The 27,978-nt window shown below is 44.3% G+C and overlaps 1 protein-coding gene across 3 annotated transcripts in view; it reads left to right on the top strand.

Annotated features, from left to right (window-relative positions):
- Positions 1-27,978, top strand: part of KIAA1549L (KIAA1549 like) — a 297,332-nt gene that overhangs the window by 215,942 nt on the left and 53,412 nt on the right. For 2 of the 3 annotated variants that reach the window (XM_070473196.1, XM_070473198.1), the window contains 4 exons: positions 110-273; positions 6,441-6,631; positions 13,882-14,009; positions 22,486-22,664. In XM_070473196.1, the coding sequence (XP_070329297.1) occupies positions 110-273; positions 6,441-6,631; positions 13,882-14,009; positions 22,486-22,664 (662 nt within the window). The remainder of the gene's footprint in view (positions 1-109; positions 274-6,440; positions 6,632-13,881; positions 14,010-22,485; positions 22,665-27,978) is intronic. The other variant, XM_070473197.1, reaches the window with a different exon arrangement.

Genomic DNA, 27,978 nt, shown 5'->3' with positions numbered 1-27,978 from the left:
CCAAAGCCTCTCAACCACCTCATGACTGGGGACTGGGGGACCCTTATCTCAGGGCTGTTTTCGCTTCCCTGGGCTCCTGGTCACGTGCTCCCCTCCCCCAACCCCGCAGCCGTGGTGAAGAACCCACCCAACAACCTGTGGATCATCGCCGCAGTGCTGGCGCCCATCGCCGTGGTCACCGTCATCATCATCATCATCACTGCCGTGCTCTGCCGCAAGAACAAGAACGACTTCAAGCCAGACACCGTGATGAACCTGCCTCAGCGAGCAAAGGTACGTGTCGGAAGCCGAGAGGAGAAGGGTAGGAGCCCTGGCCCGGGGGGACTTTGCCTGCCTTTTGGCCATTCAGGTCACTGCAAGTACCTTCGGAAACCTCTTTAGTCCTCATGTTGGAGACCCTCTGTTACTTATCTGAATGTTTAAAAACTTGTGGTAAAATATACATAACATAAAGTATACCATTTTAGCCCTTTTGAAGTGTTCAGCTCAGTATTGTTAAGGATATTTGCATTGCTGTGCAGACCTTCATTTTTATAATCAGGACACAATAACTCTCTACTCTAAGTGCTTCTCAGGGCTTTGCAGGCACCAGCTCACCTACTCTTCGTAGCAGCCCTTTGAGGAAGAACATTATTTTACAGAGTAGGAAACAGAGGCACAGAAAATGAGGAGTTAGATAGACTTGAAAGGGGTCTCAGAGCTCATCTGTTCTGACACCTTCCCTTTTACAGAGAACTGACTTTTTCACGATGGCACAGTGAGTAAGTAGCAGAACTGATGGTAGAACCAGGTGTCTTGGCTCCTAACTCAAGGCTCTTTGGGGGCACATCAGACCCTCAAAACCTTCCTTCTTCCACTGGCCAGAGTGGCTGATCTTCAACGGCTACATGATGGGGACTTCCCTGGTGGTCCAGTGGCTAAGAGTTCACACCCCCAATGCAGGGGGTCCAGGTTATATTCCCGGTCAGGTAACTAGATCCCGAATGCTGCAACTAAGACTTGGCTGCAACTAAGACAGTCAAATAATTTTTTTAAAAAAAGGCTGCATGATGACCAAGCTGCAGAGCCTTGGCTGGGCGGCTATCAAACCCCAGTTCAGTGGCTCCACTGCAGGCTAGCCGGGGGCGCCATCCACCATCCACAGCCTCCCTGAGGCTGCACCATCCCCCTCCAGTGACTGGGAGAGGGGCAAACTGAGGAAATTCCAAAGGCTAATTTTCCAGTCGGACTTCTCTGGCAGCTCAGCGGTAATAAATCCACCTGCAGGGCAGGAGACCCAGGTTTGATCCCTGGGTCAGGAAATGGCAACCTACTCTAGTATTCTTGCTTGGGAAATCCCATGGACAGAGGAGCCTATCAGGCTGTATAGTCCATGGGGTCACAAAGAGTCGGGCATGACTGAGCAACTCAACAATAACAAGTTTTCCGGTCACATAGCTCCCTTCACCATAGTCCCCAAAAGGAATATAATAACCTCTACTACCCAGATTATCATATAATGTTTAAATAATGTCTTACAATATCCTGGGCTCTTCCAGGTCTGTCGTGTTGTTTGCTCATCACAGTAGTCCTATGAGGTATGTCATAGTCAGGGCAGCTCTTATTATTTTCTTTTCTTTTCTTTTTTTTTAGCTCTTATTATTTTCATTTTACTGCAGAGAAACTCAAAAGAATGAGAGACAGTGGGACTTATCCACAGTAGGTGGGGAGGGGGGCACTCAGGTCCACACCTGAGTCTTTGGGCTTTGTCTACATTATACACCATCCTAAACCCTAAGACTTGGTAGGTAGAACCCTCCTCCAGCCCCTAACCTCTGCGCTTGTTCTGCCTAATTATCTGGGCAAGAATGAAACAGAGAATGGAATTTCACATCAATTGGACCGCATGACATGGTGGTTGTCCTTGCTGGGAGTCACGCATGCCTAGTTCTTCCTGGATGACCATACCTCGCTTCAACAAAAGAAATCAAGTGAATTTGGTTGTTTATTAAACTGAGTCACCTGTTGAGAAGCTGCAGCTTGCTGAGACACTGTGTCTAGCGGAGGGCCCAACCCCAAAGAATGTCATTCTGTGTCTGTTGACACAAAGCTACCTGCTGCCAGGACACGGCATGATGTTGGTAATTACCCAAGCAGTGAAAAACGACACTATTCCAAGAAGGGGTATTTCATTTCCATCTTAGCTCAGTTACAATCTGAGCCTTTCAGACATAACAGTAATTACTAGAATCTAATTGCAGCCAAGTCCAGGAATGCAAAGCATGCCATACTGAGGTTGTAAATGCCATCTTCATGTGATTGATGAAGACAAAATTTTATTAATTTGCTGAGATGAGCTGGGCAGCACGTGATTTCAGCATATCCCCTGGCTGGAAAGCTGTCTGAGGCTGGAACAGATTCATGTTTGTGAGTTTTCATAGCCCCTTTTATGTCCTTGCCCGGCACATTGTGCTTCAAGAGATACCCAGCTGCTGTGGAAAATCAAGCAAATTTATGTTCCGTGAGATGACTGAGTTCACTTGTGGGGGTGGCAGTGGTTGTTTTCTCCCTCAGTGAGGCTAGGCTACGCACTTTGATTTCCAAAGCCCTGTTGTCACGGAAAACCAGTGGGGCGGAACTGCCTCTGTCTTACCGCACTCCTTTTCCTGGTGCAACCCAGGGACACTGCGGTGTTTGCCAGAGGAGTGAGCCGCCTGCGTCACTTCTCACAACCTGAGTGTGTGAGCAGAATCCATTTAGTGCCAAGGGACGAGGCGGGAAGAGAAAGTTAGCTATTGCCACCAACCCAGAGACGGGAGGCTGGTCTCCTAGTCTCCAGGGACACCACTGCATCTGTAAGGATGTTGGCCGCGGAGCCAGAGGACACGGCTGGGGACCTTTGCTGAGCCTCACTAGTAGACCCAGCAGGCTCAGAGGAGGTGAGTGTGGCTGTCTCAGAGCCGAGATCAGGCCGTACCTGCCTGCCCCCTTCTGCAGAGACAAGGCATCATACCACAGATGTAACCCTGTTACCACTGCTGTCAGCTGGACGCAGGCAGAAGGTTAAAAAACGCTCAACACGGAGGAGAGCGGGGTGTCATGCCTTTGTCGCCTCCTTCCTGCCTCGTTCACTTTTGCTTCCTCTTTGTCATTGGATTCACAGCCTTTCCCCAGATTTTCCCTTCCTATAACTGAAGAGGACATGGCCCCTTGGAACAGGCAACCTGAAGAGAAATTTGTTAAAGCAGAATGGAGCTTGGAGGGTTGGCATGCCCTGCTCAGGATGGCTCAGTCACCCCCTAAAGATGCCCTGTTCTTTTCTCACATACTATTTATACGTGCCTCAGTTTTCCCCATCTGTGAACTGGGGGTGATAACGGTGTTCACTTACACTTTGTTGTGAGGATTGAGTTATGTGAATTACTTTGAATATGCCTTGTACAGAATAAACATTATAGGTAAGTTGATCTTTATTATTACACATGTTTCTTAAAAAAATCCGGGTAACATGTCTACCTTTGAAATTGTTGGGGATTATTTTGATTTGAAACTTTTACAGAACTCATTAAAGCAACTATAAATGTTTCATGATGTTGTATTAGCGGTGTTAGGGGTCCCTAGTGTGTGTCCAGTGGGCAGTTAGTTAATCTCAGGTGTTTCAAGTTAGAGGTTGAAAGACCGCTATTCTGTCAGTCAGAAGAGCAGGGTACAAGTTTTGAGTGTTTCACCACTTAGCTGTGTGGTCTTGGGCAAGTCACTGAACCTCTCTGAGCTTTTGTTTTCTTACCCATAAAGTGAAGACTGTGCTGTTTGCCCAGTTTTCCCCATGGGGTTGTTGTGAGAATGAAATGAGGTTATCAGTGTCTTGCAGGCTGTAAGTACTGAACATGTACAGGGATTCTTGTTAACCTGATAACAAAGGCCACGTCTGAAGCCTGTCATTCCTTAATGTCCTTCTGGTTACCCATCATCAGCTCAGTCCCCTGAAGTATCCAGTGCAGTGTGAAGGGTGAGGAGCCACAGAAGGGGGGAATGAGAGGGACAAGCCAGCACCAGCTTGTCCTCCTCACTAGGTTCTTAGCTGCTGCTGCATACTGCCAATAGCTCACACACAGGCCAGGAGACTGGAAACAGGAGCCAGGCGAAGTGTGCTGGGAGATGCCCAACCTAGGTGGCAGGCTGCAGAAAGAAAGAAGGGGAAGAAGGGGCGGTGGGATGAATCATCAAGCAGTGGCTGGCTGTTCTGGTTCTGCCTCCTATGGTCCTGGATTCATATCCTGGCTCTACCATAGACCAGCTGTGTGAGCCTGGGGAAACTGATGAACCTCTCTGAACCTCAGTTTCTTCATCTTTAAAATGGAGAACCATGCCAACACCTACCTCCTTGGGCTACAGTGAGGATGAAATGACATAATTTATGTAATGTATTCGGTGTTGTACCAACAATATCAAGTGAAACAGAAACTGAGCTTCTTGAGGGTAGGGAAGCCAGTTATTATTCATCTTTATATTTCCAGCATCAAGCACAGTCCCTGACACAAGCCAATGCCCCATCCTAGAGTTGGAACAAAACTGAACAGGATAATGGGAGGATGAGGGTGGAGCAGAAAAGGGACCAATAGGAGATGAGACCAGACACATGGGCTCACACAGAATTCAAGGGTTTTGAATGCCTTGCCAAAGAGTTTGGGTGCCAGGGAGAGTTTTTAATGACCTGATGAATTTCTAAGGGAGATAACTTTGGAGGATTGTCAAGGATGGGTCTGGATAGGAGCAAAATGGAAATTACAAGACCATGGCAGGGCCAGTACAGCAGTGGACCTGGAGAGAAGAGGTCAATTTCCAGAAACATTTCAGTTGAATTCAACTGGTGATTAGTTGTTCATAGGAGAAGCAGGTGAGTCAGTATTCTAGCAAGTCATGGGTTGCCATGTCTTCCTCCAAGGGATCTTCCCTATCCAGGGATTGAACCCGCATCTCCTCTGTCTCCTGCATTGCAGGCGGTTCTTTACTGCTGAGCCACTGGAGAAGCCCTTGGCTATACTACAGACAGCTTGAAAAAGGAAGCTTTTCTGGACTTAGCAATAAAATCCCCCCTATTCTGAGACACGATATGATGGGTTAGGCCATGGTCTTAGACCATTTAATCTGGCCTTCCTGTTACAGTTCTTGACTAAGTAAGGTGCTAAAAAAGGAATGTCTGATCATATCAAGTTCTGATAGAACCCAAATGATAGAGGTTAAGTTTCACCCCAAATTTTCTTAAAGAGAATTGCTGATGTCCGTTTCACCTGGCCAATGATTTAGTAGGCAGGAAAACAATTTGAACAAATACTGATTGAGCACATACTATGGGTCAGGTACTTAGCTAAATGCTGGGCTTGAATTTACTTATCTAATCTACGTGACATCCCTTTGAGGGTGGTTAAATATCACTGTCACCGACATACATGTTTGATCCTGCTCACACTATATTCTCTCCATGTTACAGATGAGGAAACAGGCACAGAGAATTTCAGTCACTTACCCAAGGTCACACAGCTGGTATGTCTCAGAGAGAGGATTTGAACCCCAGCTATCTGTTTTCAGAGCTGCTGCTCCTAGCCACCCCATTGTCCTGCCTCAAATCCCTGTTGTGCTGCTTTGGGGCATAGAGCAGAATAGAGACACTCACAGGAATTGTTTAAACATGCTTCTCGGTTTTTTATTACCACACTAATACATGTCTGTTGGGTTTTGCTCACAGCTGCCCTATTCACTTGGGATTTCAGACACTGCAATAAAAACCTTGCTAATTTCTCAGTCATGAGAAATGAGAGGCGAGCTAGCCTGCTAAAGGGAACGGTCTGGATTAGAGAGTGATTCCATAAATTCCATTTTATTATTAATAATTATACTGCCTCACATGTGGTAGCATGTTTTTCCTTTTTTGTTTTTAGATCTGAGATTCTCTCTAACACTCCAGGGTGGTGCAGGTAGAACAGATATGATTATCTTCATTTCTCAGATGAAAACATTGAGGTTCAGATTTCAATGACTTGGCAAAGTCACACAACCTGTTTTATCACAGGACTTAAGGGATGACAGAACTATTCTTATGTAGAAGAGGCAGGACCTGTTTAATGTAGCAATTAAGAGCTGCTAATTAGCAGTATCCAGTGACTTAGAATAAGTGGTCTAAAATCCTTGAAAGAAGTTGTTCTCATAAACATTTTTGCATCTTGTTTATACTATTCATTTTTCTGAATCTTCTCTATAGAGCTTCTGTAGCTAGGTGGAATTAATGTGGACTTTGATTTCATAGAGACAGAAATTAGGATGGAGATTTGAATTAACTCTTGTTCATCGGAAAGCTAAGTACGGTCCCGTCATGTGCACTTTCCCACCTGTCTTCTCTTAAAGCTGCTGTGAGTATCACACTTTGCCAGAAACATGACTGCAAATCTGTTTCCTTTTTGCAGCCTGTGCAGGGCTTTGATTATGCCAAGCAGCACCTGGGCCAGCAAGGGGCGGACGAGGAGGTCATCCCGGTGACTCAGGAAACAGTGGTCCTCCCACTGCCCGTTAGAGATGCTCCTGCCTCTCAGGAAAGGGATGCCCCTCAGGATGGAAGCACCATCAAGACGGCCAAATCCATCGAAACCAGAAAGAGGTAGGCATGGGGCCAGATTCTGCCTCTCTGTGTCAGCAAGAGAAATAATTGATGGGGAGAAGAGCTGAAGCCCTCAATTCCTCTCTTCTCTTTAAAAATTCCCCTTCATGCTTGTTCTGAATATTTGAGGAGACTAAGGAAGAGGATAGGAATCATAATTCCTGCTTCTCATAAGCCATCCGTTGTAACATTTTAAATGTCTAATCAACTGCAACAGTTGAGGTTTTCTCCTTAGGTTTATTATAACAAATTTGGCACTGATGTTACACTTATATTTTTTAATTTATCTTAAATGCAGTGCCTTTGGTTCAGGATAGTTGTATTTTATCTGGCAGTTTCTCTATAGAGCTTATGGTTTTAGTTCACAAACCAGTTATTGGGCTTTTACTATGAGCAGGGCACTTTGACAGGCACTGGGATGACTACAGAAAGGTTTAAGATTGATTCCTGACCTCAAGCATCTTGTGTTGGAAAGATAGAAATAAATCGTTGGAATACCAAGCCTGATGGGCAGGTGTCTACTGTGGAGTCTAAACCATGTCCTGGGGAAAAGAGAGAGGGAAGAATTTAATTCTGATGTGGGAAAGTGTCATGGAAGAGGTTATGTTTTAACCAAGCCTTGAAGGACAAGTAGGATGTCCATGGGGGGAAAAAGATAAAGGCATCCAGGCTGGAAGAGCCAGGAGACAGCAATGATTACTTATGATGAATGTCCTTGGGGTTTAGAGTTCGGAGTGCTTGAGATGCAGTGAAAGATGAAACCAGAAGACAGATGAAAACTGTGGAGATTCTTAACTGCCAGACCGAGGAGTTTGACCTTTATACTCTAGGCAGTATTAAGCCACTGAGCGTTCTTCAGGAAGACAGTGATGCCCAACCTGTATCTCAGAGAGACTACTCCAGTGCATTGTGGATGATAGATGGGAGAGGTTAGGCTAGAGGCCAGGACACTTGTTGGGACTTGGCAATAGCCTCACAAAGAGGTAATGAACTCTATGGCCAACTCTGTTGCCTGGCTAACCAACTCCCATTGCCAACCTCTTTCTTTCTTGCCTGGGACCACAGTGGTGGCTGGAAAAACTACATCCTGTTTCCCTCCTTCTCTCCTTTCAGGTAACAGATATTTATCAATTGTTTGCTGTTAACTAGGCACAAAGTATACTGCAATGAACAAGACAAAGTTAATACTCCCGTAGCGCTTACAGTTTGATGAGGGAGAGATAGACAATAAGCAGAGAGACAAAAATATAGTAGGTTGGGAGGTGATACAGAAGAAAACCAAAGCACAATAAGGGATTGGAGATGTGGAAAGGGGAATATGGTGCTGTTTTAGCAAGAAGTTGGGGAAGGCCTCACTGATAAAGTGACATGTGAGAAAGACTTTATTGAAATGATGTGTAAGGTTATCTAGTGGAAGAACATCCCAAGCAGATGGAACAGTATGTGCAAAGCCCGAAGGAGGAAATGTCTTGACTTGCTTAAGGAAGAGCATGAAGGCCAAAGAGGCTGATGTGAGCTAGGGAGGAAGTTTGTAGCAGCTGAGTCAGAGAGACTTAACTGTGGTTGATCTTGTCAGGCTTTATAAATCAAAGTCAGAACTTGGGATTTTATTGTGAATGAAGATCAGGACTCATTAGAAGAGGGTTTTGAGAGCAACGACAGGATGTGACTTGCATTTTAAAGGCTCACTCTGGCTGCTGTGTGGAAATAGACTGTAGAGAAGCAGAGAGACCCATTAGGAGGCTTTTGTAGGAGTCCAGGTGAGAGATGGTGGTGTACCAGGACATGGAGGGTGGGAAGTGATTAGGCTCTAGAGGTGTTTACAAGGAAGAGCTGAGAAGATTTGCTGATAAATTATTGTGTGGTCGTGGTCACGTATGGATGTGAGAGTTGGACTGTGAAGAAGCTGAGTGCAGAAGAATTGATGCTTTTGAACTGTGGTGTTGGAGAAGGCTCTTGAGAGTCCCTTGGACCACAAGAAGATCCAACCAGGCCATCCTAAAGGAGATCAGTCCTGGGTGTTCATTGGAGGGACTGATGCTAAAGCTGAAACTGCAATACTTTGGCCACCTCATATGAAGAGCTGACTCATTGGAAAAGACCCTGATGCTGGGAGGGATTGGGGGCAGGAGGAGAAGGGGACGACAGAGGATGAGATGGCTGGATGGCATCACTGACTCAATGGACATGAGTTTGAGTAAACTCTGGGCATTGGTGATGGACAGGGAGGCCTGGTGTGCTGCAGTCCATGGGGTTGCAAAGAGTCGGACACGACTGAGCGACTGAACTGAACTGAACTGATGGGAATCGAGAGGGATGAATTAGCCATTTTTGTGCTGGGGAAGACTGGAGGAGAAGTTTGTAGAGTTTGGATGTGGACATGTTAAGTTTGAGGTGCCCATGAGACATGCAAGTGGAGACATTGAGAGCTCGGTTAACCACATGAGTCTGGAGTTCAGAGGAGAGGTCAAAAGTCGAAATAAAAATGTGGGAGCTATCAGTGTTTAGTTACAAAAACCTCTGAGGCTAGATGGGCACCTTGGAGAGTATAGATGGAGAAGAAATCTAAGAACTTACGCCTAGGACGTGGCAGTGATTAGAGACCCAGATAATGAAAATGAATTGGCAAAAGATTCTGAAAAGCATCCGTAGGAAAGGCAAGAGGAGAACAAAGCAAAAATGGAATCCAGGAAGCCTAGAGAATGAAGTTATTTCAGGAGTAAGAAAGGATTGTTTGTATCAAATTTACAAATTTTTAATTGGAGTCAAGCATCAAGTCTCCGCGCTTTCCTCCAGGAGATCTTGGTACCTAAAAAGGAAGTACAGAGAAACAGAGGGTTGGATTTCAGCTTGTGTGGGGAAGAAAGCGGAGGGCATGTAGATTAGTTATCTGTTGCCCCATAACAAACCACTCTAAAGTTTAGCAGCCTAAAACAGCAACTATTTATTTAGCTCATAATTTTTGGTGGATCATCTGTCTTGGCTGAGCTCAGCTGGGTGGTTCTTCTAGTCTGAACTTGGCTTGGCTGATCTCAGCTGGGCTGTCTCATGCATCTTTGGTCATGTGGCAGGTCTGCTGGGCTGGCTTGTTGATGACAGCCTTGTCTGGGGCGGCCAGGTAACTGGGGCCTCTTGGTATGTGGTCTTGAATCCTCCAGTAGGTTAGCTCTAGCTTTTGACAAGATGGTTACAGAGTTCCCAGGGAAGCAAGAAAACAAGCCCCACACAAACCTCAAGTCTCTTCTTGTATCATGTTTACTACTATTGGCCAAAGCAAAACACAAGAGTCAGTGTGGGAGGGGACTACCCTAAGTTGGTTACAGGGAAGTGTGAACAAATTGGGACCTTAAATGCCATGGTCCACCTCAGCCTGGAGTTGAAACAGAGAAGCAGTGGATGATGTATTGGAGTTGGCTGGCCAGTAGTGTTATCTATAGTAATTATTCTCATTATGATCTTTGCCAAGTACAATAAAGGCATGTTAATTTTTTTTATCACCTATTAGGATGACACTGAAAAGAAATAAATAGAATTACTAAAATTAGGATATTAACATAGCTACATTGCCAGGAAGAATAGAAACTTTTGCACACATTTTAGTTGAGTGGTTTAAATTGTGCAAAGCTTTCTTTTTAAAAAACGGTTTTAGAATAAGCTCTTTTTTCATCAGTTTGCAAGGAGTCTTCTCTTGCTAATCAGATTCAAAGTCTTTAACCTCATATTTTTATTAAGAAATACTAGCTTATGAAACAAATACAAATAAAGAAAACAATGACCCTGTTAAATGATATTTCCATTTGCTTCATAATTTTGTCTACAAATATAACTTTACTAAGGGCTGGCTATATCTTTGACAAAACTGTGGGAGAAACCTCATCTCTGTTCAAGTTCAATTGATCACAGGAGTCTCTGATCATTTAGGAAGATTTTAAGATGCTAAATCCAAGAACAAGCCTATCATACATCTATGTTTCTGTCTTCCCCAACTTGCCACATCAGTCTCCTCATTCTTGCCGGACCAGGACTGTGTGACCTTTCAAAACGGGGCTGTTAGATGGTCCAAAAAGTTTTGCAAGTGAAGAATAAGGGAGTGACTTCTCTGTTGGTCCAGTGGTTAACAGACTATGCCTTCCAGTGCAAGGGATGCAGGTTCGACCCCTAGTTTGGGAGCTAAGATCCCATGTGCCTCATAGCCCCCCAAAACCCAAAACATAGAAAATGGAAACAGTGTTATACAACTTCAATAGAAGACTTAAAAATGATCCACACACACACAAATCTTTAAAAAAAAAAATAGGGGAAACCAATGATTTGGTGATCATTAAGATATCTCCATTCTTCAAAATTGTTTGAAAACTGAAGGAAAATGGAAGATTTAGCTGTGTGCAGACAACCAGATGATGTTTCAGGTTCTTTTTCTTATGTAGGCTTTTGCCAATGCTATTTTGTTGGTCCATGACTGAGATTATGAGCAAGGATGGAGAATCGACCTCGTAGAGACAGCCATTTGCAGTGGGCACTTCAGTGCATGGACTGGTCCTGATTGTTCAGCAGTTGATTTAACCCCCACCCCCATGGTTGTTCTGCAGGATCTGTGTCCACCCAGACTCAGAATGGGGACCATTGAGTTCAGTAGCCTTAGGTTGCAGCGTCTCTGGTGACCCATTTAAAGACATTTTTGTCCCTGTCCTATGGACACACGCACACACACCTCTCACCCTCTATTTTGGATCAGAAATTCATGGAATTGACAAACCTGGGTCTCCTGCATTGCAGGTGGACTCTCTACTGTCTAAGCCATGTAGCACTGTGAATGGGGTTGATGGTTTCATGTAAACAGAAGTCTATAAGCCGATGCAAAGAATAAAGCAGAGTTGGGCTCCCCTCCCACCCCACCCGGAAATGTGCTCATTCATAGCTTTCCTTGGAGGGAGAGGAATAGCCAGAAAATTGTTTCAAGATCAAATGAAGGAAGGGACATGCAAATGCCTCAGAAAAACCATTAAATATTTTGTGCACGTAAAACAAGTTGCCAGGAGCTTTTCTTTCTGGACCTCAGTGAAAATCCCTTTGTCCCAATAATCCGATGGGAAGAGTTCAGTTCAGTTCAGTCGCTCAGTTGTGTCTGACTCTTTGCGACCCCATGGACTGTAGCACACCAGGCCTCCCTGCCCATCACCAACTCCTGGAGTTTACTCAAACTCATGTCCATTGAGTCAGTGATGCCATCCAACCATCTCATCCTGCTATCCCCTTCTCCTCCAGCCTTCAATCTTGCCCAGCATCAGGGTCGTGGGGAGAGTAGCTGCCATTAACTGTGAGGTTCTGAAAACAATCCTAGAGCGTGTGTGTGTTTGCACACACGGCACTCAGTGATCACATAGTTAGTGCCTCATTCATATTTCCCAAACTACATTTGTTGTATTACTTTTATGGTGAAAGAGGTTGTGTTAAAAAAAAAAAAAAACCAAAGAAGTGCTGAATTAAACAAAACAAGGTGGATCTCTTTCTGACAAGACTGATGGGACCCTTTGAAGTGCTGACATGCTGTCGGAATGTCCAAAGAGGGAGTATTGTAAATGGTTCCTCCCAGACTCATGCTTGTCTGCATATCCTTGGCAGAGAGCATCTCCTGTGGCCCTGGGTGTGTTCTGTGCACTCGTGGCGACTCTGCCTCCCCCCATGGTAGTGAATGGGCACTTTCATTGTGCATGGTTTTTAGGGTGCTGAAGTGCATGGAAATGTGCATGACTGAGAATCCCAAATTCTCAGAGGAAAAGAGGGAAATGGAAGGAGGAGGCTTACTTACAGGTCAGGGGCTGCATTTTATTCCAGTCAGTTTTCCATTGTAAGGGTCACGCGCCAGTAGGTTCTGAGTTTGTACAATTGACAAGAGAAGAACAAGGGGTTTGGTGAGCCTCTGGATAGCTGCCACCTGATTGTCTCCCCCAGAGGGGAAGGCAGTGGGTCTTTAGCTCATCCCACCACAGGCTGGTGTGATTCTGGGGTGCGTGAGCCTCAGCAGGGGGTCCCAGGAGTCCATTTCCCAATAGGTTCCAGAGGGCCAGAGAATGGCCCCAAGGGAAGGCAGGAAGGCCCTGTGGCTTGCTGTGTGTAAGGCCTGCCTCATCTGGGACACTGTAGAAGACAGAAAGGGAAGGGGCTCTGCCTTCGAGGGCTGACTCACTATTTCCCAACTCTGCCCTGGACAAAACACCTCGCCTCCTGAAATTCACATTCCTCACTTGATAACAAGACTTGCAGTCACCATGCCAGTTGGTTGTAATAAGGATGCTGTAGCAGTTTGAAGGGCTTCCCTGTGGGCGCTAGTGGTAAAGAACCTGCTTGCCAGTGCAGGAGACGTAAGAGACGGGGGTTTGATCCCCGGGTCGGGAAGATCCCCTGGAGAAAGGAAAGGGCAATGCACTCCAGTATTCTTGTCTGGAGAATCCCATGGACAGAAGAGCCTGGAGGGCTACAGTCCATAGGGTCGCAGAGTCGGACATGACTAAAGTGACCGAACACATAGCACAACAGTTTGAAAGCACGCAGCACAGTCCTTGGCACGTAGTAGGTGCTCATGGTGGGCTTTTGAAGAACATGGGCGGTATCTCCATATCTCTGTATGCCTGTAACCTGGCACAGATCCCAGCACAGAGTAGGGATTTCTGAATGAATGGATAGCTCAAATTGATAGATTCAAATGTAAGTGGTTACCAGTTAGCACAAAGAATGTGTGTGCATCTGTGTGAGAGAGAGAGAGAACTCAGTGGTGGAGTGACTTAATCTTTAGGAGTCAAGGTATATTCTGTAAAGAAATCAGCCAAAGAGAACAGTGTTTTATGCATGTCCCTCAAGATGCCATGTGAATCAAACACTCTGCAACACTCTCTAAATTGCCATGTTTTAAAAAGAGGGCACAGTGTGCAAACACCATCACTGCCATGTCCGCAGTCACTGGGGGTTAATGAAAAGGAGATGGGAACAGAGGGCTGCAGTGGTTGAACTTTTCTGCAGAGCTAAGCGCTGGTAAGCGCACTTTACAACAGCCAGCCGCTTAACCCTATCGTGTTAAGCTATAGTGTTGCAGTGCAAGGTTTGTTTTTTTCCCCTTTTCCTGTATTATGTCTTTTTGGTGGATAAAACCGGAAAGAAAGGCTATAGACATAAACTGTGCAAATAAAATAACCTTGAGAGGAGGCTGCTCCAGTTGAAACTTACCGTCTCCCTGTTGCCATGGTTACTTCCAGCAGGTCGCCCAGTGAGAATGGCTCTGTCATCAGCAACGAATCAGGGAAGCCCAGCTCGGGGAGGCGCTCACCCCAGAATGTAATGGCACAGCAGAAAGTGACAAAGGAGGAGACTCGGAAGAGAAATGGTGAGAAGCCTTCCCTGCCGAGCACCACCCCCGAGCCCAGCCCACACACACTCGCGAAAGCGCGTGCTCACACTTGCACACCAGCGTGCTTTAAATCAGCCCCCACTCTCCTTACTGTGTCCTGCAAAGGTCCTACCTACCTTCCTGAGGTATCACACTATACCCTTCCCTGAATTATTCTGTTTCACTACCTCTGCCCTCTGTTCTTATGGGACTGTGCAGAAAAACCCCATTTACAGATTGAACTGAGGTTTGCTTAGAGATTTTCCTTATTTGGGGGTGAATCGCCTTGATTTCTAGCACCAGGTCCACTAGAAAGGCAGGTTTCTGAACCGATGCTTGTCTTGGAGGTCGCCCTTCATTTTCTTGCCCTGAGTCCCTTGATAAATTTCAGGGGTTCAGTCTGTGCCTGTGAATCCAGATAGTACAAGTCCAGCTCTCCCAGGAAAAAGAAGACAGTAATAAATCTGTCATCATAAAAATCAGCCCGTGCTTCTGTCTTTATTCTCCAGGGCAACTTAACCATTTAGTTTCTTTTTCGTGCAGGTCTTTTCCCTCCCTGTAAAGGACTGGTCCTGGGGGTTACTTACAAGTGGTCACAGCTGCCTTGCTGTGCTATTGTACCCTCTGTAGATGGCATCTGGCAGGCATCATTGTGCAGCCTGCCTCCCTCCTCCTCATCTTACTTTTGTCCTGAGCCTCATCTTCGCTCCATCCTTCCGTGTGTGATGTCTCTGCCACTCAGATCAGGGAAAATTCCTTTTGGATCTCCAAGGGTTATAGATGGAGTCCTATAGCAATGCCAGGTGAAAAGGCAAGCAGTCTGGCACTCCGGTTGGCTGTGCTTCTTTTTAAAAAGGAATTTGATGAAGTGTGGTTCAAGGACTCTGTCTTGAAGAGAGCACCAGAATATTCTTTTGTTTTCAAATATCACTTATTTCTTTTTTTGACCAAAAAAGAGTGACACAATGGATTTGTCTTCTGTAGAGAAAATGTGGTCCTATTTCTGGCCATTATATAAAGCATTTGTTTAAACTGGCCTACCGATTTGGTTCTTAAATTTTTTTCTTCTCCTAAGCCCCTCTATGCTCTGTAACATAGAGACCATTTGCTCCATGCCAGAATCAGGGTGTGACGTACGGGGTTTTCCTGGAATAATCACCCCACCTGGGACCATTTGGTGTTCTGCCAAGCCAACACACAGGGGACAGCAGGAACTTCAGCTTGTAAAGGGAGATGTGAACTTCACAACTTTCTCTTTCCTCCTTAGTGAGATCATCAGAGACATGGACAAAGGGAGTGAGGCAACCCAGAGACAATGGGCAGTGAAGCCATGGGGCAGGCTGTTTTAACCAAACGTGGTGACCGCCATGACCTCTAATCAAGAGGCCCTCCTGCTCCTCCTCCTCCTGGCACACTCTTCCCCCACCTTCCTTTATATTCTTTCTGGAAATGTATAAAGTCTGGGTAAACTCCGGGAATCGGTGATAGACAGGGGGGCCTGGCATGCTGCGGTCCATGGGGTCGCAGAGTTGGACACAACTGAGCGACTGGACTAAACTGAACTGAACTGAAATCAGAGTCCATCCTCCCCCAGATGCCCCATCACCCACCCCACGCTTCAAAGGGTCTTGAATAACTCAGTTTGTCTATCTCAGACCTATTAACTATGCATATGACAACACACACATATATTTGCTTTTCTGTTGTATTGCTTTATTTTGTACAATGAGACCAATGTACATACTGCTCTATGCCCTTTTACTTGCTTAAAAATGTGCAAAATACAGACTGTTCTATCAATAAATACTCTCTTACAAGAGGATGCCTTTCCCCCTTCCGTGCATTTAATCTGTACAAGAGGAAGGGGCAGGGCCAGTTTCATACTCCGTGACTGCCCACTAGCCAAGTCAATGGGACACTGAGTTCTCTAAATGTTCCCGCTGACCTTCCTGTTCTCGTTTCCCCCACCCTTCCTGCCTGCTTCGTTATTCCGTTTAGGTCACTTTGATTATTTAAATATCAGATTCAGAAATAGCAACAGCCGGTGCATGAATAAAATGCAATTACCGTACCAGGTTGAGGTTTTAATGTGTTTGTTTTATTAAAAAGCCATCCTTTCTCCAAGTTTACAGTGCTTCGTTACATTTCATTTTTGCCAAAGGTAAAGACAGTGAATTTTCAGACTTGGTCACTTCTCTTTGACCACAGGTTCCTGTTCAGTAAGGCTTCACTTTGAAAGTTTCAAATAGAAATGAAAGGACCAACTCGTTTAATGTAAAATTCAACATTAGAATTCTAGGCTGGACCTTCAATGGAACCTACAAGTGTCCTTTTTTAACACAGGTTCCACTTTATCACAATACAATATTATAGTTCATCAAAAACATCAATAACATATTTTATTGGATTAGAAGATAAACAGAGGGAAGGAAGGGAAAGCAAAAAGTAACATTGAATGGAATTGTGGAAAAGCTACAAGGTGTATTTCCATCACATTGTCAGCTTGCAGAAAGTATTGATTGTGTGAATATAATCTCTGAGAATAGATTATTCTTTTGGTATGGAATAATCAGATATTGTTTTATGGCTCAATGTCCATCCTAGAAGTTAGGGTTACTGATTTTAATTAATGAATGTTCATTTAACAGGCTGTCATTCTAAAATTGTTCTTGGTTTTCACCAGGTTTGTTGCCTCAGTAGCTTATAACTCTCTACTTTTTTGTGAAAATCAAAACTTTAAAAGGAAAAGACTGTCTCATATGCAATGTGACTGAAGGCAGGGGTGAGGTGGGGATAGGGAAACTTGTAGTTCAGTGACTTCATTAGTTATCATAGCTGTTGTTATTGTGTTGTTCAGCCACTCATTCATGTCTGACTCTTTGTGACCACATGGACTACAGCATGCCAGCCTTCCCTGCCCTTCACCATTTCCTGAAGCTTGCTCAAACTCACGTCCATTGAGTCAGTGGTGCCATCCAACCATCTTGTCCTCTGCCGTCTCCTCCTCCTGCCTTCAATCTTTCCCAGCATCAGGGTCTTTCCTAATGAGTCAGCTCTTCTCATCAGGTGGCCAATGTATTGGAGCCTCAGCTTCAGCATCAGTCCTAATAAATATTCAGGATTGATTTCCTTTAGGATTGATGGTTTGATCTCCTTACAGCCCAAGGGACTCTCAAGAGCCTTCTCCAACACCACAGCTCAAAAGCATCAATTCTTCAGCATTTAGCCTTCTTTATGGTCCAGCTCTCACATCCATTCATGACTATTGGAAAAATCATAGCTTTGACTTTATAGATCTTTGTTGGCAAAGTAATGTCTCTGCATTTTATTTTATTATCTAGGTTTGTTATAGCTTTTCTTCCAAGGAGCAAGTATCTTAATTTTGTGGCTGCAGTCACCATCTGCAGTGATTTTGGAGTCCAAGAAAATAAAGTCTTTCACTGTTTCCATTGTTTCCCCATCTATTGGCCATGAAGTGGTGGGACTGAATGCCATAATCTTTGTTTTTTGAATATTGAGTTTTAAGCCGGCTTTTCACTCTCCTCTTTCACTGTCATCAAGAGGCTGTTTAGTTCCTCTTTGCTTTCTGCCATAAGGGTGGTGTCATCTGCATATCTGAGGTTATTGATATTTCTCCTGGCAGTCTTGATTCCAGCTTGTGCTTCCTCCAGCCTGGCATTTCACATAATGTACTCTGCATATCAGTTAAATAAACAGACAATATGCAGCTTTGATGTACTCTTTTCCCAATTTGGAACTAGTCCATTGTTCCATGTCTGGTTCTAACTATTTCTTCTTGACCTACATACAGATTTCTCAGGAGGCACGTCAGGTGGTCTAGTATCCCCATCTCTTTCAGAATTTTTCAGTTTTTTGTGATTCACACAATCAAAGGCTTTAGAATAGTCAATGAAGCAGAAATAGATGTTTTTCTGGAATTCTGTCGCTTTTACTGTGATCCAACGGATGTTGGCAATTTGACCTCTGGTTCCTCTGCCTTTTCTAAATTTAGCTTGAACATCTGAAAGTTCTCAGTTCACATACTGTTGAAGCTTGGCTTGAAGAATTTTGAGCATTACTTTGCTAGCATGTGAGATGAGTGCAATTGTGTGATAGTTTGAATATTCTTTGGCATTGCCCTTCTTTGGGATTGGCATGAAAACTGGCCTTTTCCAGTCCTATGGCCACTGCTGAGTTTTCCAGATTTGCTTGTATATTGAGTGCAGCACTTTCACAGCATCATCTTTTAGGATTTGAAATGGTTCCGCTGAAATTCCCTCACCTCCTCTCGCTTTGTTCATAGTGATGCTTCCTAAGGCCCACTTGACTTCTCACTCTAAGTTGTCTGGCTCTAGGTGAGTGGTCACACCATCGTGGTTATCTGAGTCATGAAGATCTTTTTTGTATTCTTGCCACCTCTTCTTAATATCTTCTGCTTCTGTTCAGTCCATACCTACCAAAGCTATAGGCAGTTTTAGAGTCTGTTTCAAGATGATGTTTAAATATAAGTGGGAAAGATAGATGTGAGAACTAGGATTTTGAAAGCAAAACAATTTGGCCTTTTCTCAACTAAATACAGACGCTTAAACTTCCCAGGTGGCTCAGTAGTAAAGAATCTGCCTGCCAATAAAGGAGATGTAAAGACATAGGTTCAATCCCTGGGTCAGGAAGATCCCCTGGAGAAGGAAATGGCAGCCCACTCCAGTATTCTTGCCTGGAAAGTCCCAGAGACAGAGGAGCCTGGCAGACTACAGTCCACGAGGTCACAAAGAGATAGACATGACTGAGAAACTGAGCGCCCATGCATGCAAACTTCTGAAAGAAAATGAATATCACCTTAGGAAGAGTGGTTTCCATGAAAGAGTTAAAAATGAGTTCAAGGTGAGAACATAATGTATGTATTTATACCTTCAGTTATTTAGAAGAAAGAACCTCCATAAACCCATAAGGGTGTGCCTTCCTTTAAGATACCATGATTTCACAGCCAGGGTTCAGAATTTAATCAGACCTTGCCCCTAGCTATCATGGGACGGGGAGGGGAGACAAGAATCAGAGAGCTTGGAGGATGAATCACTACTTTCTTGGCAGGGCCCTTGAGGATTTGTCAGAGAGATTTGCTCAAAAACAGTTTCAGTTTTTATATTCTTTCCCTTCTCAATAAGATGGACACTCACTTATTATTTGATAAGCAACACCAAAGGGCAGTGGTTCTAGTTGTAGATTCTTTGTCTTTGAGCTTTAATAAAGATTCCCCCACAAAAGAACACATTTTGTTTAAGGGCATTTTCTGCCTCTGATGGGAAGGTTCTCCTCCTGACAGTTGAAACAGGAGAAAGTGAGATCTCTTTCCAGCCTTATTTACTGAAGTTCAAACCAGCAATGCAAACAAAACATTTTGGTGCTTGGTGGCAATTACTGATGATTACATGATGATGTTCTAGGACTTTCTCAGCCTCACCATGGCCCTTTTCTAGGCATTGTCCCATCCTTTTTTTCTTTGGGGACAAATTATGCTTAAAATATTCTCATGAACCTGCTGTATTCACATAACACTTTAATGTATTAGCACTTAATGCATAAAGAAACCTAGAGGAATTATTGTGTGAATCTAAATATGACGTTAAGTGATGATGGAAAAGAGCTGCAGTTTATAGTTTCCAGGGTATCCTTTTCCTGTCCTATTATAGTTATGCTCGCCCCTTTACCTGACCAGGGGTGGGAAGTAAGAGTATCACAATTTGGAAGCAATAAAAATGCGAAGTACCATCTTTTCAACCTCTGAATGGTTTCATGATAGCAAGACTTTAACTTTTATATGTTTATTGGTTTTGCAGGTACTAAAGCATCTCCTTTTCCAAGACAGGAAATTTTAGTCCTTTCTTCACTCATTCAGCAAATCCCTATTGAAAGCCAACTGCATGTAAGACATTGTTAAAGGCAAAGGCATCAGACTTTAAAAAGATGGGCACGAATGGAGCTTATGTTATAGTGGCAGGGGATGGGAGCAGATTAAATCAATACAGCAATAGTGATAAAGGCGATGCTGAATAATAGAGGGATGAGGTGAATTATTTTAGATTGGTGGATAAAGAAAGTCTTTTTTAAGCAGCAACTTGAAAAATAAGAAGGAACTAGGCAGGTAAAGAGTCATGGAAAGAGCAGTCTGAGCAGAGGGAATAGTAAATGTAAAATCCTGGAGGTGGGAAGAAGCCTGCTGTGTTCAAAAGGCCATTGTGGCTGGAGCAGACTGGCTCAGGGGAGAGCTGGGAAATGGACTCAGCAAGGTGGCCAGGGCCACATGGTACAGAACTTTGTAGGTCACAGTAAAGACACTCGGTTTTATTCTGAGAGATGAAGCCTTCAGAGGGTTCTGATCAAAGGAGTACTGTGATCTGGTTATCTCCTGAAAAGATAATCCATCCTGGCTGCTGGTGGAATGTGTATTTTAGGAGTAGAGGAGTGAGTGGAAGCTCAGAGGAGTTGGTTGGGGCGGGGGGGGGGGGGGGGGTGTTTAGGAAGTGTATTAGTTACTTACAGCTGTGTAACAAATTACCCCAACAGCTAGCCACCAAAAACGACTATCTAAACTTAGTATCTCACATAATGTCTGTGGGTCAGGAATTCAGGAATGGCTTAATTGGGTGATTCTTGCTCAGAGTGTCTCGAGGTTGCAGTCAAGATGTTGGGCTGAGCTGTAACCATCAAAAGGCCTGACCAAACCCATTTACGAGATGGTTCACTGTTATAGTTGTTGGCAGGAGTCTCAATTTCTTGCCAAATGGACCTCTCCATAGGGCTACTTTAGTGGTCTCATAAACATGGCAGCTGACTTTCCCTAGAGTAAGAAGTAATCCAAGAGAGAGCAAGGTGGAAGCAACAATACTTTTTTAATGACCTAGACTCAGAAGCAATACATTGTCATTTCTGCAATTACCTATTTGTTACACAGGTTAGTCCTATGTGACTATGAGGCAAGAATTACTTGGTGCCATCTTGGAGTGCATCTTGGATACTCCAGCTCATCTTGATGCAATCTTGAACTTCATAGCAGTTGTCTGGGAGGGAGATAATGGTGGGAAAGCAAGAACTGCCTGCCAAAACTACATTCTAAAATGATATATGCATCTGGTAACACATCTGAATAAAGATCTTCCTCTGTCATTGGCTCATTGGTAACCTGCTATTTACAAATAAGTCCACAGAGCCCCCAAATATTCCAGCTATAACCCATGGTTAGACTATGAGGAGTTTTAACCCCTTTTGTAAAAATAGCAATTTACTTGGCTTAATTTGACAAATCTTCTGTGATTATGATAAGTGACAGAATGACACAAACTATGTGTTTCTTAATAATTTAATTGGCATCACAATCTTGTGAGACAGGAGGAAAGATGAATACACTTCTATTACATTCATATTTTATATAACACCTATTTTGCCCCTAAGTTGCTTACTGGGTTGGTTGTTTGAACAGGCTTCATTTATCTCTTGCTGAGCCATGCTTAGTAAACTGTCATTCGTATAGTTATTTAATGGGAATGTGCTGCCCTGGGACATTCTCCACCAGCCTATCTATGGACACACAAGGCAGATGGCTGTGATTCAGCAATTACAGCAGAACCCTCTGTCGGAGGGGAGCATCAGTTTAACAGAGTGTAGGTGCAGATCGCTCTAGGTAATTAGGGGAATTGTCCGTAGCTTTAAGGGCTTCCCTGGTGGCTCAGCTGGTAAAGAATCCACCTGCAGTGCAGGAGACCTGGGTTCAATTCCTGGGTTGGGAAGATCCCCTGGAGAAGGGAAAGGCTACCCACTTCAGTATTCTGGCCTAGAGAATTCCATGGACTGTATAGTCCATGGGGTTGCAAAGAGTCAGATATGACTGAGTGACTTTCTCTGTAGCTTTAAATTCATTTCTCGGTGGTTATTTCTTAGCTTTCTTTCATTTTAGACAAATGAGAGAAACCAAAACCTTAGTCACTGAGAAACCATCTTTAGGGGGGAAAAAGTTTCAGCAGCAATTACTGTGGCTGGTTGACCAAGGAAGACTCATGACCTTTATACAATGCCAGAATGGGTGGCTTTGGTGGCAGAGACTAAACTGAATGCTGTTATTGTCTTGATTATCACATTTTAAGAATAGCTACCAAGTTTGGCCAAATGGCACTTTCCCCATCTCTGACTCAAATATAGAGAACAAATTAACATTTTTTCCCCCCAAATGTGTTCTGTCACAGTTTTGAAGGAATGGTTTTGCCGTTTAAATTCAAACCAGTGTGGGGTGAAGAGTATAGATAGTAAATTTTAAGAGAAAGTCACCAGCAGCAGTGAGCTGTTGGCACCGAACCAGATGCTGTTGTTCCTGAGGTCTTTTTGAGTAAAATGATGTCCTTAGGCTGTGAGCCTGACATACATTCCCCCACGATGGCGCAGCTCCCCTACAACAGAAGATCAATGTGTTTATGTTTTGCTTTAGTGCCGGCGAGTGATGAAGAGGAAGGAGTGGTCCTTTTTGACAACTCTGGCAAGGCGGCTGTGGATCCCTTTGACACGTCTTCTGGGTCTGTGCAACTCATCGGAATAAAACCCACAGCCCTGCCTGTGGCGCACCCCACCTCGGACAGGAGCCAGGAGCCGGCCGTCCTCAACGGCGAGGTGAGCACCCCAGGACAGAGCGGGAGAGAGCGGGTGCAGCCAGGCCTCTGTGAATGTGGACCAAGGAGGGGCCCCTGGGGGCCCCGGGTGCAGGTGTATGGGGCTCTGTGGGTCATTTTTACCTCTGCACGTGCGGGCCTCAGTGGATCGAATCAGGACACTGGTCACCCCAAACCAGTTCGTTGAGTGCTGTTTTTGGAGCATTTTCCACCTTCATCAGAAAGTCCATGAAATGAAGTGAAGTGAAAGTTGCTCAGTCGTGTCCAACTCTTTGTGACCCCATGGACTATACAGTCCATGGAATTCTCCAGGGCAGAAAGCCCATAGGGAACTTTTTTAAAAAACTGTCATTATGAAGAGAAACATCTAAAATTCTGCTTCCCTAACCCCTCACTCACAGAGCCTGCTTCCTTTCTTGATAACACCACTAAAGTGGTCATGATGGGGTATCTGTGGCAGTGGGGATGGAGAGAGTTGGAACTGATCAGGCACCAGAGGAGATATGGACAGGGAATGTGGCCCACTACATAGACTTTGAAATGACTTATTCCTTCGAGCAAGCTTTGCGCGCTTCCAGGAGGAATATCAATAAATAGCATGGTGTTAGTCAATTTTCCTGTCTTAAAAAGATTAGTGCTATACATCAGAGAATAAAGATTTCACCAAAGAAAAACATATGGATGGATGGGTGGATGGAGATAGATAGATGATAGACAGAGGCAGTTTAGGGGAGAACAAGAGTAAATTGGGTAAAAATTAGCTGCCATTTCTCCATCTTCTGCAGCAGAATGGTCAGGGGGCTGAAGATGTTTATGATCCCTGAAGGCCATGCTCATGGAATGTCCTTGTGAATACCTCACACATGCGTGCACACACACGTAATTTCATTGTTATTCTCTGTTATCATTCAACAGGTTGGTTGTTCACTTCATTGGTTTATAGCTGGCTGGCTATGGTTAACCTTCACTGGGTGAGAGATTTCCTAAGCTTCAAAGGCTGTTTCCCACCACACCTTGAGGAACATACCACAACCCCATACAGCTGGGTCCTGTAAACGCACTTCAGGGCTTGTCCACATCCCCTATCCAGGTCACGTGAGAAATCCTGTTACAGACCTGATCCAGGAAGCTCCTTCTGTTTTCTGGGCAGAGAGACTGAACTGCCTAGAGGGGTGATGAGTTGATGTTCATCAGTTTTAAAAAGAAACTTAACTGGGAATTTCCTGGAGGTCCAGTGGTTAAGACTTGACAGTTTCACTTATATGGGCCCGGGTTTGATCCCTAGTTGGCGAACTAAGCTCCCACAAGCAGCACAGGGCAGCCAAAAATAAAAATAAATACATAAATAATTAAAAATAGAAAGAGCTTAACTGGCTGTGGACTCATAGAGCACTTGTATGCCAACCTCCTCATTTTTTTCAGACAAAGAAACGGAAGTCAGAGGGCTCAGGTGGTTTACTCAGAGTCACACTGTGGGTTATTGTGACAGCATGATCAGGTCCCCTGGCTCCCTATCTAGCACTCCTTCCCTCTCTTTGACTTACTGTGGCCCATCAGTAAAGAAGAGCGCTTTGCTTGAAAGAGTTATGGACTCTCCAGCCACACTGCAAGAATGTGAGTCCTGGCTCCTCTACTTAATATCTGCGTGACCTTCAGTTCAGTTCAGTTCAGTTGGTCAGTCGTGTCCGACTCTTTGTGACCCCATGAACCGCAGCATGCCAGGCCTCCCTGTCCATTACCAACAGCTTAAATTCTCTGTGCCTCAGTATCTCTATCTGTACAATGGGACTGTTGTGAGGATCAAATGAGTTAATATTCAGAAAGCACATAGAATATTGTCTAGCAATACAACAAATATGTTATTATGGTATCATCATCGTAACTTTCAGGTGGTGCTAGTGGTAAAAAACCCACCTGCCAATGCAGAAGATGTAGTAGACGCAGGTTTGACCCCTGGGTCAGGAAGATCCCCTGGAGTAGGCAATAGCGGCCCGCTCCAGTATTCTTACCTGGAGAAGCCTATGGACGGAGGAGCCTAGAGGGCTACAGTCCATAGGGTCACAGAATCGTGCACAACTGAGTGACTGAGCGTGCTTCATCATTAGTCAGCTAACCATCCAGGATTCATTGATCTAGTACTTAATGCCCTTAGGCCCTACAATTTGGGAACCGATATACCTTCTCAAAGTCAATCACAGCCACTGAATCTTTCCCTGGGCCCAGTTCTGCCACTGGACACTCAAGCCCCAGATCGGAGGCCTCTGAGGTTATCACTGATGCACTGGTAACTATTCCTCATTAAGACCCTCTACCCAGTATGGACTCAGGAGACGGGCGCCATGCCTGGATCTTTTCATCCCAGCTTAGCAATGTGAATGGCATGGGGACAGATTCCATGTCGGCTAAATCTAACTTACCACTTTTTAAGCCAGACCCATCACACTGTCACAGGAGAACAGAGGAGCATTCTCCCAGTCCAGAAATGTATACGTGTCACATTTTGGTAGTTGAAGGAATAGACCTTGCTGGCATCTGGATTGAAAAAGAGCCCTGAAGTGTTCTCTGTAATTTGCTGCCTTGTGACATTTTAGACAGATTATTTTATCATCTTCCTCCTTCTCTTATAGGCAGCTTGTTTAAGTGAAGAAAACACAGCCTCAAAGCCATAAATTTTCTTTTTATGAATTGTAGGTAATTCTTTTAAAGATTATTTTAAAGCAAACAAAATAACAGCATACAAAATTCAGAAAATAAGAAAGACCACTGTAATTTCACTACCCTAACATATCTTCTGTTTTCATGTTTTCCACTTTCTCTTCAAGCTTTTGCTCAAACTCGTGTATATTTTAGAATCTTATCATATTCAGACCACCTTATATCTTGTATCTTGAGCATTGGCTGTGTTGCTATTGTCTTTCTGACAATCGCTGTGAATGTCTTGATTGAGTAAGTGCACCATTGATTGGGAAACTACTCTCCCATTGTCCAAACCAGGTATATTTTGGTTTTAGTTTTCATGCATGACTTACAGAAACTTTTTATTTTGAGAATAATTTTAGATTTACAAAAGAGTTGCTATAATAGTACAGAGAATTCCTTTATCCAGCTAGTTGTTTACCTGCTACCCCTAATATGAACACCTTGTGTAACTATAAAAAAATGATCCAGCCCAGGAACATAATAATGGTGCAATACTGTTGAATAATGTGCAAACCTCATTTGAAATGCACCAGTTTTCCTCTCATGTCCTTTCTCTGTTCTATAATCCAATCCAGGGTCTCATGTGGCATTTAATTGTCTTTTGAGTCTCCTCCCAAACAAGTTTGGGGTAGTTAAAGTTTGGGAGAGTTCTTCCATCCTTTGTGACCATTTTGTTCTTCATGACTATTATTCTTTTGAAGCGTACTGGCCAGTTACTGTGTAGAATGTCCCTCAGTTTGGATTTGTCTGGTGTTTCCTTATGATTGGATTGAGGTTATGAATTTTTCACATATCCATGGGAATGATGTGCCCCTTCCTGGGCATGGAATCAAGAAGTACCTGATACTGATATGTCTGATTACTGACAGTGTTAACTTTCATCTCTGACTTTGAAATTCTCTTGGAATGTCATCTTAGGAAGGGATTCCAGAAATGGATTCCTGGCTCAGAGGATGTCATGCTAGCTTCTTTGCTGGTTTTCTCAGTGGCAAGTGGAATGAGGGAACAATTAAAGACTTGTGAGATGCTGCCAGCCTAAAGATACCATCAGGACCCAGGTTGGGGAGATCTTTGCAAGAGTTAGAAAAAATATATTCCTCAGTTTGTTTCTTTAAACCTTGTAAAAGTAAAGCAGCTACATAACATGTAGCCTCATGTTGGTGAACCCCTGGCTTTGTACATCTGTTGACATGTATCTTACCCCTGGATGAGAACATTGCTAGAATCACCTAGCAGTGGAAAGTGTCAGGACTGGAATCTCTGCTTGCATACTGAACCATGTCCTGGGCATTTGGGAGTTTATCCTAGAGGATGGGATATATTTAGGTGCTCAGGCTCCTGGCTTCTGAGCTAGCTGCGTGGATGGGTTTTCCTAAAGCACCACACTCTCACCACTACTTGTTGACCAGACCCAGCTAGTGCTGTGTCTAATCCTCAGAGCCCCTGGCTGTTGGTTTGTATTGTCACAGCTGCTTCTTGCAGCTGGATTGCCCCTTCCTCTTTCCTTCTTGAAACTAGAGCCAGAAAAAAGAACCAGAGTAACTCCGATGGGCAAGAAGGAACAGGGACATTCTAAGAGAGCAGGGTAGACGTGGCCTGTCTGCCTTCCTTTTTTCGTCCTGCCCCTCCCCTGAACCCCCGCCCCCAAAGTGCTGCACCCATGCTGTTCAGTCCAAAGCCCCCACCACTGCCCCATTCCACCCAAGCCTACCCACCTTAGTGCTCTGTGCTCTCAAAACTACTCATTTCCCCTCCCCTTGTCTCTGTCAGACTCCCTTTCCCTTAGTCTTTGATGAAAATGAACCCTGCACAACCCACATTAATGGTAATAATGTTTATTTTTTTCAATATACAAAAGACATAATGAAATTATTTTTACATTCTGTTCTTCATACAAAAATCTTCAAAATAAGTGGAGAGAGTAGTGTAGAAACATATTCATTCCCATATGTAAAATAGATAGCCTGTTTTAGAGTTGATCCCAGTGCCTGGCCATATTGCAAGCATGCCATGCGTGTGAACTCCTGCAATCCTCACAACAGCTCCGTGAGGGCGGTAGTAGTATCTGCCTCTTACATTGAAAGAATCTGAGGCACAGAGAAGTTAAGTAATGTGCCCAGGGTCACACAGCTAGGGAAAGACAGAGCTGGGATTTAAACTCAGGCAGTGGTCTGGTTCCAGAACCTGTACCCTTAGCCCCAGCTTTATGCCACACCATCATTAAAATGTAAATGACTGAAAGCAACAGAATTATCCTCCCAAGGGTGTTTGCATATAAACCCAGTGAACTCTGGTAAATGTTTCGTGAATAGCTGGGAACGAGTAAGAGAGAGAGGTTGACTTTAAAAGGAGATTCTTCCCCTGTTTTGCTGGCAAACTTACTTAAGTTTGGCTCAAGAGGGGACCCTACTCGCGCTTCCCTATGGCAGTGGGGGGACCCGGAGGACAGAGCGGAGCAAGCAGTTCCCTCTGCAGAAGGTAGTCCTACCAGCCTTAGCTTTTGGAGTCCTGATGTCCTAGCAGATTTAAGTTCATTATCCAAATAGAAGAGACTTAAGAAGAAAAAGAGCTTAATCTAAAGTATCATCAGCAGCGTGGACGGTGAGTCAGGGACT

This window comes from Odocoileus virginianus, chromosome 10 (assembly GCF_023699985.2).
Source record: "Odocoileus virginianus isolate 20LAN1187 ecotype Illinois chromosome 10, Ovbor_1.2, whole genome shotgun sequence".
Taxonomy (NCBI): Eukaryota; Metazoa; Chordata; class Mammalia; order Artiodactyla; family Cervidae; genus Odocoileus; species Odocoileus virginianus.
The sequence above is the reverse complement of the archived record's forward strand: the minus strand, read 5'-3'. Positions and strand labels throughout refer to the sequence as shown.